At 42.2% G+C, this 16,941-nt stretch overlaps 1 protein-coding gene across 11 annotated transcripts in view; it reads right to left on the bottom strand.

The window, feature by feature from the left end:
• The window catches only part of Cadps (calcium dependent secretion activator), a 434,854-nt gene that overhangs the window by 211,030 nt on the left and 206,883 nt on the right, over positions 1 to 16,941 (bottom strand). For all 11 annotated transcript variants that reach the window (XM_028760516.1, XM_028760517.1, XM_028760521.1 and 8 more), the window contains exons 5-6: positions 12,520 to 12,753; positions 7,438 to 7,559 (exon numbers count right to left, since the gene is read on the bottom strand). In XM_028760516.1, coding sequence (XP_028616349.1) covers positions 7,438 to 7,559; positions 12,520 to 12,753 — 356 coding nt within the window. The remainder of the gene's footprint in view (positions 1 to 7,437; positions 7,560 to 12,519; positions 12,754 to 16,941) is intronic.

Genomic DNA, 16,941 nt, shown 5'->3' with positions numbered 1-16,941 from the left:
TGTGTTACACTAATGAGACGTTAAAGTGGTGGTTCTCAACCTGTGGGCCTCATCCCCTTCTGGGTCACCTAAGACCATTAGAAAGGACAGATATTTACAGATATTCATAGCAGTAGCAAAAATACAGTTATGAAGTAGCAACAAAAATAATTTATGGTTTTGGGGTCACAACAACATGAAGAACTGTATTAAAGGGTTGCAGCATTTGGAAGGTTGAAAACCACTGGGTTAGAGTGTCTGGCCTGAATCTCAATATTACAGTAAATAACTCCAAAACATCCCTTTCTATGGTGTTTCTGATTATTAAATAACAAAAATTTACAAAGCATGTCCTTAGTTAGTTCTCCGTCTACTCACAGTGAAAGTGTTCATGTCATTGGAATTTACTGTTTTTATTTAACATTCAGAGGGAATTTAAACATCTGACGACCACATCCAGCTACTTCTCCATCATTCAATCTTAGATGCAGGTCCTATTCACTCTGCCTTATTTTCTCTCTGTAGCTCCCTCCCCAACTGAATGAGAGAATTACAGAGCTGCTGAGGTGGAAGGGATCTGAAACACAGCTTACTAGGATTTGGGGAAGTTGGGAGGTGTAGTGTCCAGTTGATGATAGGGTGGATAATTGCTGACAGGATCAGAGGTAGAACCTAGTCTGTGGAAAGCCTGTTCTCAGCACACAACCCTCCGTCCATCTCTCGTTTTGTTGGTTATTTCCCTTTCCCAGCTAACTAACCTTGCCCTTGTAGCTAACACAAAAGCTCCTCTTCCATAAACCTCTGGGTCTCTGCTCTCAGGAGACCTTGTCTCTTTTTCTATGTGTGGGTCTCAAGTCCTCAAAAGCTGCAGTGGTACCTGGGCAATTGGTCATTCTATCCCAACACATGTTTTCCCATTTGCTTTGCTCTATAGCAAACATGATGGATTCTAGAAATCTTTACACCTTCCTTCCAGCCACCAGGCTACTGAAACAATGGTCCCTAAGAAATTAGAATTTTTTTTTAGGAGGCGGGAATCTCATGTTGTGAGAAGAAAAAGGTAAAGACTAGTTCCAGCCAGATAATGAGGCTTGTTTTCCAGGGAGATAGTTCATACAATCCTGACATGTCAGACTATCTTGCAGAGACCAGGAATGTTTAGTTATACATAACTCTGACCCTTAGGTCAGGGATGCAAAAATGGACATAGGGGTCACTGGGTCTCTTTGTTTCTCTTCCCCATGTGATCACATTTATAACCCTTTTTTTCCCCTGCTTTTCACTATTTGATGATTGCCTTGCTGAGGACAGGTGGCTGAGCAGACCTTGCTAGTGCTACCAGAATACAAGTTGTGATCGTAACACTGGTAACATCAGGATTTCTCACTTGAACACCAATGCCTCCAGCAGGATGTGCTTACTATGTGTTTGCAAACCAACATAGCTGAGATTCTAAGTTTACTCTGATATCTTATCTGTTCTGGGTTTTAAGATAGCAATCCAATCAACTGCTCCCTGACCTGAAATCTCCCTAAGCTTTCTCCAAAGCCTTGTAATAAACCCTTCTTCTATGGCTCAGAAGGCCCCACCATGTCTGGCCTTCCTGTATTCTTTGGGCTTTCCTAAGGGATGCTTACTGGCTAATATCTGGTGACATTCTTTTCCTGCTGACCACTTCCTGTCTCAAAGCCTTTCCACTTGTTCTTTCCTCTTCCTGTTGAGGAATGCTTTTCCTATGACTCTGATTTTTCCTTCCTCATTCTTTGGATAGTAGCATAAACATTCTGCAGTTCAAGGGGTGTCATCCAGGACCTAAGTGACCTATACTCTCGCTACTCTACTGAGGTAGCTAGTTTCTTCTTTCAGGGGCACAGATTAAAGTCTACTATTGTCTTATACACTGTTCTCATGTTCACCACTGATGCCCTTGATCAGGATATCTGCACAAAGTCCCAAAGCTGGGTATATGTGCTTCACCATCATAATACCAGTGCTAGTTGGACAGAAGGAAAGAGTCCATGGAGGAGGGCAGTTACCCATGCCTCCGCACTCTCTGCTTTGCATTTCAGTAGAGCCAAGCAGGAAAGACACTCAAGCCATTCCAAGGCTCCAGGCACAAAATATTTGGTTAAAATGAGAAGGGAAGAACTATGTGGAGAAATGACTCCTGAGACAATAGGAGGAAGTAAGCTGCGTGACCCAGGAGAACTCCCTGTCTTTTGTGGTAGGCTCACTGTGGGCATGACTCAGCAGAACTCCCTGTTTTTGTAGTAGGCTCACTGTGTCCTGTGGGTGTCACTAAATGGAACTTCCCATCTTTGGATAACTTGGTCATGAGAGCCTGACTATGCTGTTGTGCTATTGGGACACAGAATATATATCAAAGAAGAAAAACGGTATAGAAAACCACTGCTCTTCCTCTTGTTTTAAAATACTGTCTCAGCAGACAAGTTGAAAAGAGACTAACGCCATAGCAAGCTTTCTTAGCCAAGGCACATTACCTTCCCAGTCTCTTGGAAATGGCAGGAAAAAGCCTGACCTCACAGCAGCAATGGAATCTGCACTCTTTGGCTTGCTCTGGCATTATGAACTTGCCAAGTGGGACTTGGGTTTTATTCAGAGGAGTATAGTTTCAGGTAAGTGAGAGAAACACTGGGTTATTATTCAAATGTTCTTCTGCGGAAACATTATTTAAATGTTCCAGTATTTAACCTTCTCAATTCATGCATGCTATTTAGAGCAGAAACTTATATTGTGCAAAATTCCCCCAGAAAGAGTGATTTTGGACAATATTATCTACTCAGAGAAATGTCATGTTTCTTTTTTTTTTTCCAGGTTAAAGTGGTTTGAAGGCAGCTTCCCAGCCTGCATTTCTGTATCGCCATATTCGTTTCTGTCAGCAGGATCACCTCTTATCCTGTCTAGGTGCCATCTGTGTTTTTATGCACTCAATGCATTTTCTTTAAGTTAATTCATCCTTGAAATATTAACATATTTCTCTAAAACGGGAAACTCATTTTCCCCTGCTGGCAAAGAGACAACAGCGTCAGTGGCCATGGAGAAGAGTAACTGCAGGGAAACTGAGTAGAGTCAATGCCAACTGTTCTTGTCTGCTGTAGAGGGCTCTGAGCCTCGGGCCTGAGGAGGTGCCAAAGGCCTTCTAGCACCTAATTAAAATGATCTCCTTGTTCTGGCCACAGGAATGGGCAGGGGAGAAACTGGAGAAGGAGAAGTTGCTACCATTTGCTTCCATGTCAGTCAATGCCATGCTTTGGTAATAAATGTCTCTTGTTACTCCTGGAGGTAAGAACATTTGACAAATATCACTGTGGCAATGCTGGCCTTAACAGCTCTATCCCAAAGAAGATGAACAAAGACACTGAGGGCCCCGAAACCACAAACTCTGCTTTCTCTCTATACTGTCCTGAGAGGACTCTGCTTATAAAGGATTTCAGTTCCTTCAGTGTTCATATCCATGTCTTCCTACCGGAAGCAGAAACAATGTGTTGCAAATGGAAACCACGATTTCTAGTAAGTATAGCTCACAGCAGCTTTTGAGCATCTATTGCTGGCTTGCAACCTGGAAAACCCAGGAGAGGAGGAAAACAGCAGAGTGGATGCATAGATGCTCAAAAATAATCCCCAAGCAGCAAGCAGATGGATGAAAGTAAGAGTGAGCATGGGCCACAAGTCAGCTCTGAGTGTAAAAGGTTGCCTCACCACATTCTTAACCAGAAGGCTGAAAAACACTTTCACATATCATGAAACACACGGGAGACTTAGGTTATGACACTGAATCAATATGGCCTTGTTGAGATATGAAAGATGCTCTGAATGCAGGGGAGGAGATACATTTGATAAAAAGAAGGAAGAGAAAGCACAGATTCCTGATCACTGTGGCTGAACAATACAGACCAGGGTTTCCAATGACAGTTCAAAGGTATCAATCAGTTCAAATACGTTTGAAGCATAATTTAACTTTTAAAAATGCTACATAGATTTACTTTTCCCTGGGACTTTCAAAGTTCTAAAATGTCTGTGTACAGCGAGTAGTTCACCAAGAGATGTAATGTCTCCAATTTCCCAAATGTACTTAACTATATTATTACAGTCCCTGCCTCTGTTCTTTTTGTGCATACTATACAGGGAATACATTGTTGGGTAAACCGCATTATGTAATATCCTCCTGGATTTGTAACTACACTTGGTTTAAAACAAATTCCTTGCAGATGTATAATGGACAAGATGCACTGTGCAGTCACTGGTGATGTTGAGTAGCTGCAAGGGTAGACTCTATGAGTAACAAGTCAAGGTTGATTAGGATTTTGGTTCGGGAACCCATAAATGAGACATAGGCAACAGCTGGATGTAAGAAAACAAGAGGCAAAAGCTTGTAGGGATTGGGCTACCCTAGGCAGGGTTACTGGCTAATGGGAGATATTCTTTAGGATTACTAAAGTCAAATGCCAGAAATAACACAGAGATCCGAGGTGGGAAATTTTCAAGGAGAAATGAGGGGGAGGAGAAGAAGAGGAAATAAAAGCTTCAGAGGAAGAAAATGATGGAGAAGACTCACAGTAAGTCCAAATGAAAGAGGCAGGGAGACTGCAAAGACAAGGTCATTTATCTTTCCAGGTAAAAGCAGACAGAAGTAGAGGAAACCTGTCAGCCCTGATCTGTAATGAGGGAAAAGGTAAAGCTGAGCTCTGTGCCTTTAGAAGGAGGGGGAAGGGAGGATGAAAAGGAGGTTTATCACAGGAATAAAGAAAGAGACAGGAAGAAACAGTTGAGTGTTGAGAGATCTTAAACTCGGTATATGTCTTCAGCACTGCAGGTACGGCTAACTCAGAGCATCACATTCCTTCCTTTCTCATGGCAGACATTACAAGTTGGTCACGACACTTCTTCCTTCTGCATATAGATTTATCTTGAAATCCTCAACACACCACACTAGGTAGCTCGTAGCAGTTTGTTGGCCTTGAGCTTGATTATGATGCCTGTGTTTTGTGTGTATTAAACAAATCAGGATACTGTCTGTGATGGTTTTGTCATATTCTCTGATAAAAGGAAACTCAAAAGAGCATCCTTTGGCCACAAAAGCACAACATTTTGACATTAGGAATTTATGTGTGTGGATGGCATAACCTCTACAGATGTGAGCAGGTACATTATTTCAGGTATACCCTAACACTAACATAAGCATTTTATACTCAATATTCCCAAGGTCATAAAAATCTATTCATCATTTACTTTCTTTTACCTAGTAAAGTGGCATGAGTTACCTTGTTAAAATATCCTCCGTGAAATAGCATGTAGGAAAAAGCAGAGCTTTCTTCCCTTCCTCTTTTGTGGCCTCTTAAGAAGTAACTCCTTTAAAAAGTTTGGCAGAAGCATTACAATGTCCCCAGTCACTCTCCACACCCCACCCCCAGCCCCTGCCATGTAACACACATGTGAAAGAGCTCCTATAAACAGAACAACACAAGAACATAGAAAAAAATCAGGCCACTTGAGGAAACATCAGGCTTTTATCAATGGCAGTAAAAAGGAACTGTAGTATCTTCAGTGTGGGACAAGGATTTAAAAGGAAGAGTTTGTAGGGGTGGGTGGGGCATGGGGTAGCATGCAGCAAGTCACATTGGCCTCCATTTTCTCTTGAATGCTCATTAACACTCCCTCCACACACACACACACACACACACACACACACACACACACACACACACACCCCTTCTGGGCATCTGAAGCTTTGCTTATTCATACAAAGAACCAGTTGAAGGCACACAATACCCTCAGCCTTTCTTCAGCCCAAGCAACATTCAGTACTTCCTTTGAACTATTCTATTTGAACACCCTGGAGAGTTATTCACATTCTGCCAAACAGCTCCTAATGCCCTAAGGAAGAGTGGGGGAGAGTTACCTTCTGATGACTCTTATGGACTAATGCCAGTAACGAAGATGAAGATGCTCATTCTACTATGCAGGCATCATGGAGATTGAGAAAGAAAGGATGGGAGCGGTGGTGCTGGGGGAAGGGAGCAATGGTCTCTCACTGCTCTGTGAGGTTTGGGTAGCCTAGACTCCCAAATAGATAAACCTTCACTGCTGTCTGCCATTGCCCCAGCAATGAACTGCCCCACCTTAGGCCCTTCTACGGCAGCCAGAAGATACTTCCCAACACATCTATGTGTTCCTCTTTGCCACAGGGCCATTGCTAACCACAGCACCATTCACGATCTCTTCGCTCCCATGGGTGCTTCATATAGATGTCTCCTGTATCCCAAGGAAGACCTATTCAGAAGCTGGTTCATGTCTTCATGGTATCTCATCTCAAGCCACCTTTCCATCTATTTATAGCTGTATTTGTCTCTACATACTCACAGGATATTGGTTCTGACCTCCTCTACCCTTCACGGATACCCATTGATGCTCGAGTCCTTATATCAAATCACAGAGTACCTAAAAATAACCTATGTACATCCTTTTACAGACTCAGAACCATCTGTAGGTCACAGGTGTCTACTCTACAAAGAGTTGAGCTGCCATGTTTAGAGAGTAATGACAACTCTATACACAACCTGTGCCCACACAGTATTTCTTTTATTTGTTTGGTTTTGGTTTTATTGAGACATGTTTTCTCTACATAAGCTGCCTTTCCTGCAACCTGCTATGTTTGCTATGTAGACCAGATTGGCCTTGAACTGGCAGAGATCTTCCTGCATGTGCTGGGATTAAAGGCTATGCCTGGCCAATATTCCTTTTGTGTTTTGTCAAAAAGTTTCAACCCACTGTTGGCTGAATCTAAAGATGCAGAACGTACAAGCAGACTATATTTATAAATACACATTTGTGACTGCTTGTGACTGCTTCTCTGATGTCCCCACTAAACTGAGAGTGGTGTAAGGCTACAGTAGTGACCATTTTCCCTTCTGCTGTACAAGACCTTACACACACACACACACACACACACACACACACACACACACAGAGCGATATGTGGTCAGAGGCATCAGACTGTTCAACTCCCCATTGTAGCTTTGAAGGAACTTGGATTCTTGTCATAGCTGCCAAATAAAACTGGTGTCAAGGCTGTAGATGTACCCGAGTTGCTACAGTGCCTCCCTCATATGTATGAAGTTCTGACTTTGACTACCAGTACTTCATAAACTAGGTGTGGTGGCATATTTCTGAAATCTCAGCACTTGGGAAGTGAAGGCATGGGGGTTCATAAGCTCAAGGTCATCCTTGGCTACATAGTGAGTTTGAGGCCAGCCTGGGCTACATGAAATTCTGCTTTTTAAAATGGAGTCAAGTCACCTTGTATGATAAAAACAGTATCGATCTCCTAGGTTCTTCTGGGAAAACAGACTTTTCTTTTGGAATTGGCACACACACAGAAAAAAAAAAACAATGTCGACAACCTCTGTGAGATAAACCATGGAGAAACTCTTTACTCACGTTGGTTTGGAAGCCTCTGCTTGATCAGTCTGAAGTTTCTCTCCACCTTCCACCTCCATCGTGCAGTACACGATTCGATTTGGAGCCAAAGACTTAAGGCCTTGGACTTCCATGATCACCACCTGAAACAGAATCACATAAGAGAGATTGAATCCCAATGCCAGGGGCAGTATCACCTGCAGGAAGAGACACAGAGAAGTTGCAGTGAAAGCCAATGGAGGAAGATGACTTCCATCAGACTTTACTAATGACTGGGACCTTCTAGGGATGTGGTTGCTTACAATGTGGCAGATTGCTGTTGTGAGGTAACAGTGTGGTGCATTCCCTCACTTTGTAGAGTTGTGGTTTGTGTGAGCCTTGAGTTGCTAAATAAGCATTCCACCTGAGATACACCCTTCGTCCTCCTTTCCTCCCTCTTCCTCCTTCCTCCCATTCCCTCTGTTCCTCCCTCCCCCTGCCTCTTCCTCCTTTCGTATGCTCCTTTTCCTTTTTTGTCTCTCTACTTCTTTCCATGTCTTGTTCTCTCTTCCTATTTCCCTCCTCTCCCCCTTCTCCCTCTTCTCTTGTTTTTGTTCTCCCCCCTCTCTTTCTCTCTCTCTTTTGGTCATGGCCTCACTTAATTGCCCAGGCTGATCTTATATTTGCTGTATAGCCCAAGCCTTGAAGTACTACTAAGCAGCCAGGATTATAGGTCTGGCTCCACAATTATCCCACCAGGTTTAGCAAGATTTGTTCACAGGGTCAGATAGGTAAGGTGAACTGGGCTACTCATGTTAACCAAATAGGAACCAAAGCCTTTCTCTCAGTTTCTTTAAGAAATGCTTTTGGGTCAGCACTTGGTAGAAGCTCAGCATGTGAATTAGCATTTCCCTGGATAGTAAGATAAGCAATAGTGAAGTCCTAAGATACAGAGTTAGTATCACGCAGCTCTAGGTAGGGCTGTAGATCAGGCAGGAAGCAGTGGGGACTAAGGCAAGCTGGAGGGCACAGCCTCCATCTACAGGGGACCTGCCACTTCTCTGTCCCCAATTCAATGACCAGATACTTGGCTTTTTCCTGCCAGAAAAGAGAAGTCTCAGAATTATGATCAGAAATTTGATTTAGAAATGCTGACACTGAGAACAGAAAGGAATAAAATGTGCCAACTTTATGTATATCACTTTGTTATTTATGATCTTGGTGTGCTAAATCCAAATAGATCCTGATCGCTATGTCTCTAGGCTAGCCTAAAGTCACTTATGACTTCTAGAATTTCTTATCCCCATTCTAAACTCCATTCAGTCACCTTTTATACTGACAGTTAGCAATGCAGGGGTGTGCTCTGCCGCAGGAACAAGGGGTAGAGAAAAGATGAGATCAACTTAACCATCAGAACAAAGTGACCTATGTTAGTGACCTACACTGAGTAGCATTTGGGGAAAATCACTCCCTCTACAAAAGGGACAATGGCATTACAAAGGGAAAGAAGTGGTTATAGGAAAAGAAACATGCTTCCAGGGGCTTTGATTCAAGGAAGCATATTTGAGGGTATATAAGCCTTCATTTTGCTATGTGATAGCCCACAAATTCTCAGTCAGGATGTACAGGGATTACTTGTAAAGCAGAGGCTACTAGGTTCCCCTTCTTGAGCGTCTGCTTAGTGGATTGGCTTGAACCCAGGACTCCTCCTCTCAGATGGTTTCTCTGGTGATGCTGCTGCTGATGCAGGGGCCACACTACAGAGAGCCCAATAGCTGTGATATTGGGAAACGATCTCACACTTAAGTCCCTCCCATTTTTGTTTCTTTTGCTTTTTTCAAATCTGAAGAGGTTTCTTTTTATTCTTTCTTTTCTTGAGAGTGTGTGATATGCATGTACATATGGAAGCCAGAGGACAGCCTCAGGTGTCAGGCCTTGTTTGAGACTGGGTCCATTGCTCCTTGCTGTGTACTCTCCCGCCTGTTTTCCCCATCACTGTAGGAGTGATGAGTACAGATGCTCACAGCAGCTTCAGGCTGGATTTTGCATGTCTAAATTCTAGTCCCCATGCTTGTGGCAAGCACTTTCCTTGGCCCCACCTCAGTGACTTTATCTGTGAAGTGGGGATATGATATGTACCTTGTGAGGCTAGAAAGACAATGTCCATAACCAAAAGTTTTCATCCTGGGGAAGAATGACAGGCATAGAAGAAAGGGGAATATGCCTTGGAAGGAGAACGAGTTAGAATCCGAAAGACCTCACTTTAAATCGAATTGTGAGCCTTTATTAATTGTGTCATTTGCAAGTGCTAGGCTTCGTTTGCACATCTGAAAACACCTCCAAGGCCCTTTGTGAAGAAGGGTTCACACAGCAGCCTTCTGAAAACACCTGTTGCTTTTTGTGGCTTCACTCCCTTGCCCACATTCACAGCAGCCTGGGCCTGTTTGTTTGTTTGTTTGTTTGTTTGTTTTCATTTGTGCTGAGCTTGCTCTCAGTCTCTTCCAGCCATTCAGTTCTCTGATTATTTAAAAATCATTTTCCAACAGTGCGCAAATCTCAATGGTAGCCTGCCCGATGCTAGGATACTCTACCTCCTGCCTCCACTCACTGTGTTCCGCTCCCCAAACACATCCATGAATAGAGGTGTGAAGGCTTTGGCTGGCGGTTTTACTACAGTGTGCCTTTAGTTTTCCAATTAGAAAGTATGTGGGGACCCAAGGGCATTGCAATCTGTACTTGCATCTACAAGCCAAAGCCATCTGAATCCTGCATGCAGAGAGAGCATGGCTGAAGCCTCACCTACATGTATATTCCAGGTAATCGGCTATTTACTATTGAGAACTAGTCATGAATTAGAAAGTTACATAGTTAACAGCTTCTTGAAAGTCAATAAAATACTTCTCCCCTTCCTCCCACCCAGCTGTTGGAAGACAAGAATGGCTAGGGAATAAATTGCCACCTTTAATTAGCAGTAATCAAATCCAAAGGCACCAAAGGAACAACACTCAGTATATCAGGTGGCAGTACGTTAAAAAAAAATTTAAAAAGACAAAGTTTCTATGAGATTATACTGGTGACTTTTCTCACGCAGAGAGTTCTGTATTTAGTTGAGATCCATGTCTTTTGACACTGTGATATGAAGATGGGCTCTGATTAGAGAAACAATGACTTCCTCATAGTTAAGGCACAGCATCCTAAACCACAGGCTAGGAGATTAAGCTATCCTTCCCATTCACAAATTAAATGTACAAAACCATGAGCATGTCACCTGGTTTCTCTAAAACTAAGATCATCAGACAATTCCTGTGGGATTTAGTGTTCTCCCCTACCCCCACCCCTCTCTCATATACAAGAAAGGATTTTGAGCTTTTTTTTAAAACCATAAATCAATAATAAATGCTTGTGAGAATAAAGTGGTGTAGCTTGACTTAAACATAAAAATGTGTCAAAATATCACGTGGTGCTTAATAAACATCTATGCGTCAATTAAATTTGTGTGTGTGAGTATGTGAGTATGTGAGTGTGTGTGTGTATGTGTGTGTGTGTATGTTTATACAGATTCTTAGTGTTATTGGCCTTTGATAAATTTTAAGTGGTCCTTTAACTTTGGAGTATGTAATAAATACCTAAACCCAAGTCAAGTGGAACAGGCCGGTAATTTCTGGTATTCAAGAGGCAGTGGCAGAAGGTTTACAAGTTCAAAGCCCACAAGGGACACAGAGTAAATTAAAAACCAGCCTAGGCAACTGAGGGAGACCTTCAGAATAAAATGTAGAGGCTAGAAGTGTAATGGTCCAGGGGCAGACAGCTGGGGTAGAACAAGCAAAGCCTCGTTCAATCCCTAACATCACAAACGCAAAGCAAGCAACCTCTGTGCTTGAATAGCATGTTACAGTATATCCCAGTCTGCCCGGTCTCCACACAACTTTCTTGAAGCATATTTTAGGGGCCATACAATTCTCTCACTCTGGGGTACAGCTCTGTAACTTTTTAATAAGCTTACCAAGCTATGAAGCAATCACCTGAAATACTCCTCAGCAATATACCTTATGCCCATTTCTACTTTCAACCTTCTATAACATGCTACTAAACTCTCTAATCCTATAGATTAGCCTTCCATAGATTAGTGTTCTATATGAGTGGGCCATACTACCATGTCACCTGTGCAAGAAGTCAGCTACTTGCACTAAGTATAATTCTGATGAGGTTCATCCATATCAATGTGTGCAACAATAAGTGTTCTTTTTACTTGCTGTATAGTATTCTGCTATGCACACATGTATTTTCCTCTTATCCACTCATCCATTGTGTAGGATTAAGGCTGTTACTATTCTCTAAACAAGTTTGTGTGGACATGTGATTTTAGCTCCATAGGGTTGATATCTGAGCATAGAAGAGCTAGATAGCATCACAGCTGTATATTGAGCCTTTTAAAAAAGATGCTAACTTAATTTCTAAAGTAGCTGTGCCTTTTTAGGCTCCCTTCACTTATAGACTTGGGTTGGATAGGACTGAGTAGTATTAAGCTGTCTGAACTGGTTTCCCAGTGAAGTCTGATGTTGGTAGATCAACATCATTCAAAAGGAAATACATGAAGAGCCAATGTGGGAAGAGATATAGAGGAATGCATTGACACTCACAGAGCACTCCTCTGCATTGGTCTGGGATGAGTCTTACTCTAAAGGGGACTAAAACAAAACATAACGCTTCAGAAGGACTTATAGCCACCAGAAAAGACAATGGGGAAAACCAAAAAACAAAAACTAACCACTCTTTCTAAGGGCTCTAGATCACACCTCTCATGACAATGCAGGCCTCTAAAATGAAAGCTTTCTAAATTGCCAAAAGCCTTTCCAGAATCCTTGAGGACTGCCCTAAGACAGGGAAAATACTTCAAAGTTACATTTGCAAGGGTGACTCTTCAGACTGCACTTCCTTAGGAAAAAGGTGGGCTCCAGGAGTGGGGAAAGGTACACTTGCTGATTAAGTGACCCATCCTAGCAAGCTATTAATCTAATAACTGTTCTAGGATGAAAAGGAGAAAGCAAGATGGCTGTGTCAAGCACATGGGTCTCCTTAGCTATTTTACCACACCAGTACACTTTCAGAGATTAGGGTTTTTACCTCCAAGGAGAAGGACAGCAGGACATCCGACTTGGAGAGTTGGTTCTCACTCTCCTCACCCATGTCAATGATGGAAGCATTGTGACTGCGTTTCAGTTTCTGCAGCTTGAACTCTCCACCCTTGGACACCGGCATGCTCTCCAAGTTGGCCATGAGCAGGTTGACGGAGGACTTCAGCTCTTCAATGTACATGTTTTCCATTTCTTTGGATACAAACTTAGGAAATTTGCGTTCCTTGTAAAAGAAAGGGCAAAGTGTGATCAGAATGAGACCTGACTCACATAGAAAACTTACACACCAGAGACAGATTTGACCATATCAACCACTAACAAAACTGCCCTAATGTTGTGGAAGTGTGGATGTGGAGACAGTCTTCTAGTTTGTATTAATCTCTCCACAGGTAGGAACACAGGCATAGACGTCTAGTAAGGAAGAAGAGTAAAATGTTTGACTATAGCTCTATTCTTTGTCCTGGTTTTCTCCAGCAAATTGAATTTCTGGAAAGAAAAATGGGTAATAGTCTTGTTTCCAAATCTAATCCCAGTTCCAACATTTTTTTCCATTCTTTATCAAATGCAGTTGAGTTGTTTGTAAGTTATAGGAACAGAAGCACAGCCCATTTCTAAATATCTGTAGAGATTTTTCTTTCATAAACAATTCAAAAGTAGCTCATTTGTGATGTTTCAACCATAGCCTGTGGCTGTTTCTAGGAAGAATACTTAACTGTCGTCAAGAAAAATAGAAAATATTAACAAAGTAAATAAAAACCTGATCATAAGTCTTCAGGAAAGTAGTCACAGTGCATATGTGTTGGCCACTCTTGTTCTCCCTCCCAGTTCTGCTGGGAAGGCTTCACTCTAATCACGCTACTCACTTGTCTACTCAGACCTCTACGTTTCCTGAGCTCCTTGAATATTTGGACTGATGACCTTATCAAAGAGCCCCTTCCAAGTTGGAACATAAATTTCCTGTTAAACCCTACTCTACAGCCTCGTAATTGATAGGGTGAGAGGCAAGCCAAATCTATTCGGCTTTCTTTCTACTTTACAAGTTACAGACAAATCCAATTTAAACTGGTTTAAACAACTTGAGGAATGGATTGGTTTGGAAATGTCCCAGGATAAGCTCAGTCTCAAGCAAGGTTGAAACCAGTCTTCAGATGCTATAACCCCAAATAAGCTTTTTGCCAAAACCTTGCTTTTAAGATTCTCTTTATGATTCGTGGTCTTGATTGCTAACAGGATAGGAATTAGTGTCTGTCACCATCGAAGCAAACTCTGGGCACATCTGTGGGAGATTTCTGAATTAGGGTAACTGAAGACCCACCTATTCCGCGGGTATGGGGATAGACCAAATGGAAGAAAGTGACTAGTAACCTTCGTTGCTGTCTGCTTCCAAACTGAACGAAATGCCACCAGCCATCTCACACCACCTGCTGCTGGGCCTTCACTGCCAATGAACTGCACTTTCAAAGTATAAACCGAAAGAATCCCTTTCTTCCTTAACTTGTTTCTGGTCAAATATTTGGGCCTAGAAACAAGAAAATTAACCGGGACATCTGAATTGGCCCCATACTCAGTGTGGTTCCACTCAATGTCCCTATAACATCGCTGATGATTTACATACGCATCATGACACCATATTACATTATCTATGGGAAGAACAAATACTTTGTCTCTATGAGAGATTAGGAATCTCCACATAGCTGGGATGGGCCTTGATCTAGAGAAAGCACAGGGACATGAACTAGTTTGATAATTCATGTGTATTACATGAGTGCTTAACTAAAGTCAACTAATCATTCATTTCTGTTAAATGACCAATAATCAAGCAGATTCACTGTTTTAAGCAACTGAACTGAGAAGCATCAAGAATGCAATGGGTTCTCAATGAAACTGAAACACAATGAACATTTCCTTGAGTGTCTGCTGCCATATTGAGTCAATTCATTGATGAATAACCAAAGAGGAGTTAAAGAAAAGACAAGCCATAAAGAAGGAAGGCTAAAGAGAAGGGACTAGAAGAAAGCATATAGGAAGGAGAAGGCAGGAAAGAAGCAGGAAAAGGTGTTCAGAATCGTGGAAATGAAGCTTGGCTTCTATTAATTTTCAAATTTTGAAGTGGTCTGGCATATCCTCTAGAATATCAGTTCCTTGATATTGTGATTTAAATATAAAATGTTCTCCATAGAAACAGTGTTTGAACACTTAGATTCCCTAGCTGGTGTCCTTTTGTTTGACAAGGATATAGGACCATTAAGAGGTGGAGCCTTGCTTGAAGAACTAGGGCACTGTGGATGGACTCTGAGGTTTCATTTGCTGTTGTCTCTCTGTATTCTGAATGTAGATGCCATGTCATCAACCAACTTCCTGATCCTGCTTATTGCCATGCTTTCCTGACATGCTGGATTCTATCTGTCTGGGACTGTAAGCGAAACTAAGCTCTTTCTCCCTTAAGCTGCTTGTCAAGTTTACTTTATCACAGCAAAAGAAATGAAACTAATACACCGGGACTCTTCTCTTCCTTTCAGTAATCCCCTCTGACCATTAGTTAGCAAAGAGAGTGTTTTATTCTTCCGAATGCAGCACCTGCACTTCAACAGGTGCTGATATTCCCCTAAGGCTTGCTGAGATATATTTGTTTAGTGTGTCTGTCTTTCCTTCTGGGCTATGAATCAAGGTCATACAGTTTTGACATCCCACTAAAAAAATCTTAACATCTACCATAATGTGTAACACTTAGTAAGCATTCAGCACACGTGAATTGAGTGGCTGTGCCAATGGCTTATCAAAAGATTTATATTAAATATTAAAGTAGCTACCACTCAGCAGTTAGGTGACGTGGGATAGCCATGACTTAAGTTTTGGGAGAATGCTGGGGTTCTGCTCTCCCATGGAGGAATGAGTATGAGGGTCTCAAACCTATGCAGCAACCTCAGAGTTCTGGTTCCTCCCAGAACCTCTGAATTCAATCACTTTCTGCTTAAGGGTGGAACTCACACTGTGTAGGGCTTTCTAAATACACTATAGGTGGATGTGTGAGCAGCAGGCTGGAAATAATTTAGTTACGATATTGACAGAAGTTAGTGGTGAGTCAATGAAAGAGGCTCCCCAAAGCCTAATATCTCTAAAACTTCCCCTTGCACTTGAAATTCCTCATTCTTAAACTCCTTAAGGATCAGTGGGGATCCCTAAAACTGAGACAAAGTTGGTACAGAGCCCTGAAGACATGGGGACTTGAGTTCTGGGCCATCCTGACTTAGAAAACACACAAATTCATAAACAATGAACACTGTAACTGTTGTTAGGAAGGTTCTGGTGGGAAGATACAATCATTTTCCCAAGGCTTCTTGGTGGGAAGATACAATCATTTCCCCAAGGCTTCACTGTTATTGAGGGGAACGATGTATACAGAAGCATCAAAATAAACATTCTAATAGACACCCAAAAGATATGGATGCTTTCTGAGAGAATCAGTGGGGCTTCACAGAGGAGGTACATTTGGCTAAAGAATTAAAAAGAGTTTGCCTTGAGGTTCAGTTAGCTGAGAACAGAGCATTTGGTGTTCTTCTCCTTCAGTGGAAGATGTAGATAACCATGAATCCAAGAAGAATCAGATAACTAAACAGTCCACATAGTACTTCTCACTTCCTCTACACATATCCCTTCTGGAGAGTGAAGAAAGAGGTAGGTTGACTCATGGTCCAAACAGTCTCATATCATAGAAAGACTGTCCAACGGCAAAGTTTACACCCCAAGAATTTAAATTATGGTATCTTAACCTTTCACTTTCATCTCTATTTTTTTTAAGTTTTTAAATTGGTTCTTTGTGAAGTTCACATCACTCACCCAATCCCACTTATCTCCCTCAGCCCTTGTACCATCCTCCACATTTACAACCTTCCTCTCTAACAAAGGAAACAAATCTCACTGTGGAAGCTGCAGTGTGTCACAGTGTATATAGATGTATACCTTTTAGTATATAAAGGTATACAGCAGTATATCTTTTAGTCCTCACTTCCCTGCTTGCCAATGTTCATTGCAATAAGTTGTTGGTCTGGAACAAGGCCTCTGGTTTCTGCTACTCTATCAATACTGGGACCTCACTAGGACTCCCCTCTCATACCCTATTGCTGTTCTGTGTCCTGTAGATCCTCTGGATCTGTAGAACCAGCCCTTCACTCACTCTAGGAGTTTATCAATGAGGTAGATGTAGAAGAGGGACAATTGAAATCCCTGGGTCTGGTCCTAAGAGGTATCTGCGCTGGTCAGCTGCCAGCTCTTCTGCAACCACAACACCGGGGTGAACTGTCCTGTCCTGCCCTAGCTGGTCCATCCAATGCTACCCCCAAGGGGGCAGAGCTAGTTCTTCTGCTATCCTGTCTTCAGGGCTGCCTTACCTGGAACTCCTACAATCAGGGCT

This window comes from Grammomys surdaster, unplaced genomic scaffold, assembly GCF_004785775.1.
Source record: "Grammomys surdaster isolate TR1022 unplaced genomic scaffold, NIH_TR_1.0 126546, whole genome shotgun sequence".
NCBI classification, from domain to species: Eukaryota; Metazoa; Chordata; class Mammalia; order Rodentia; family Muridae; genus Grammomys; species Grammomys surdaster.
Note: the sequence above shows the minus strand (reverse complement) of the source record. Positions and strands in the feature narration are given on the sequence as shown.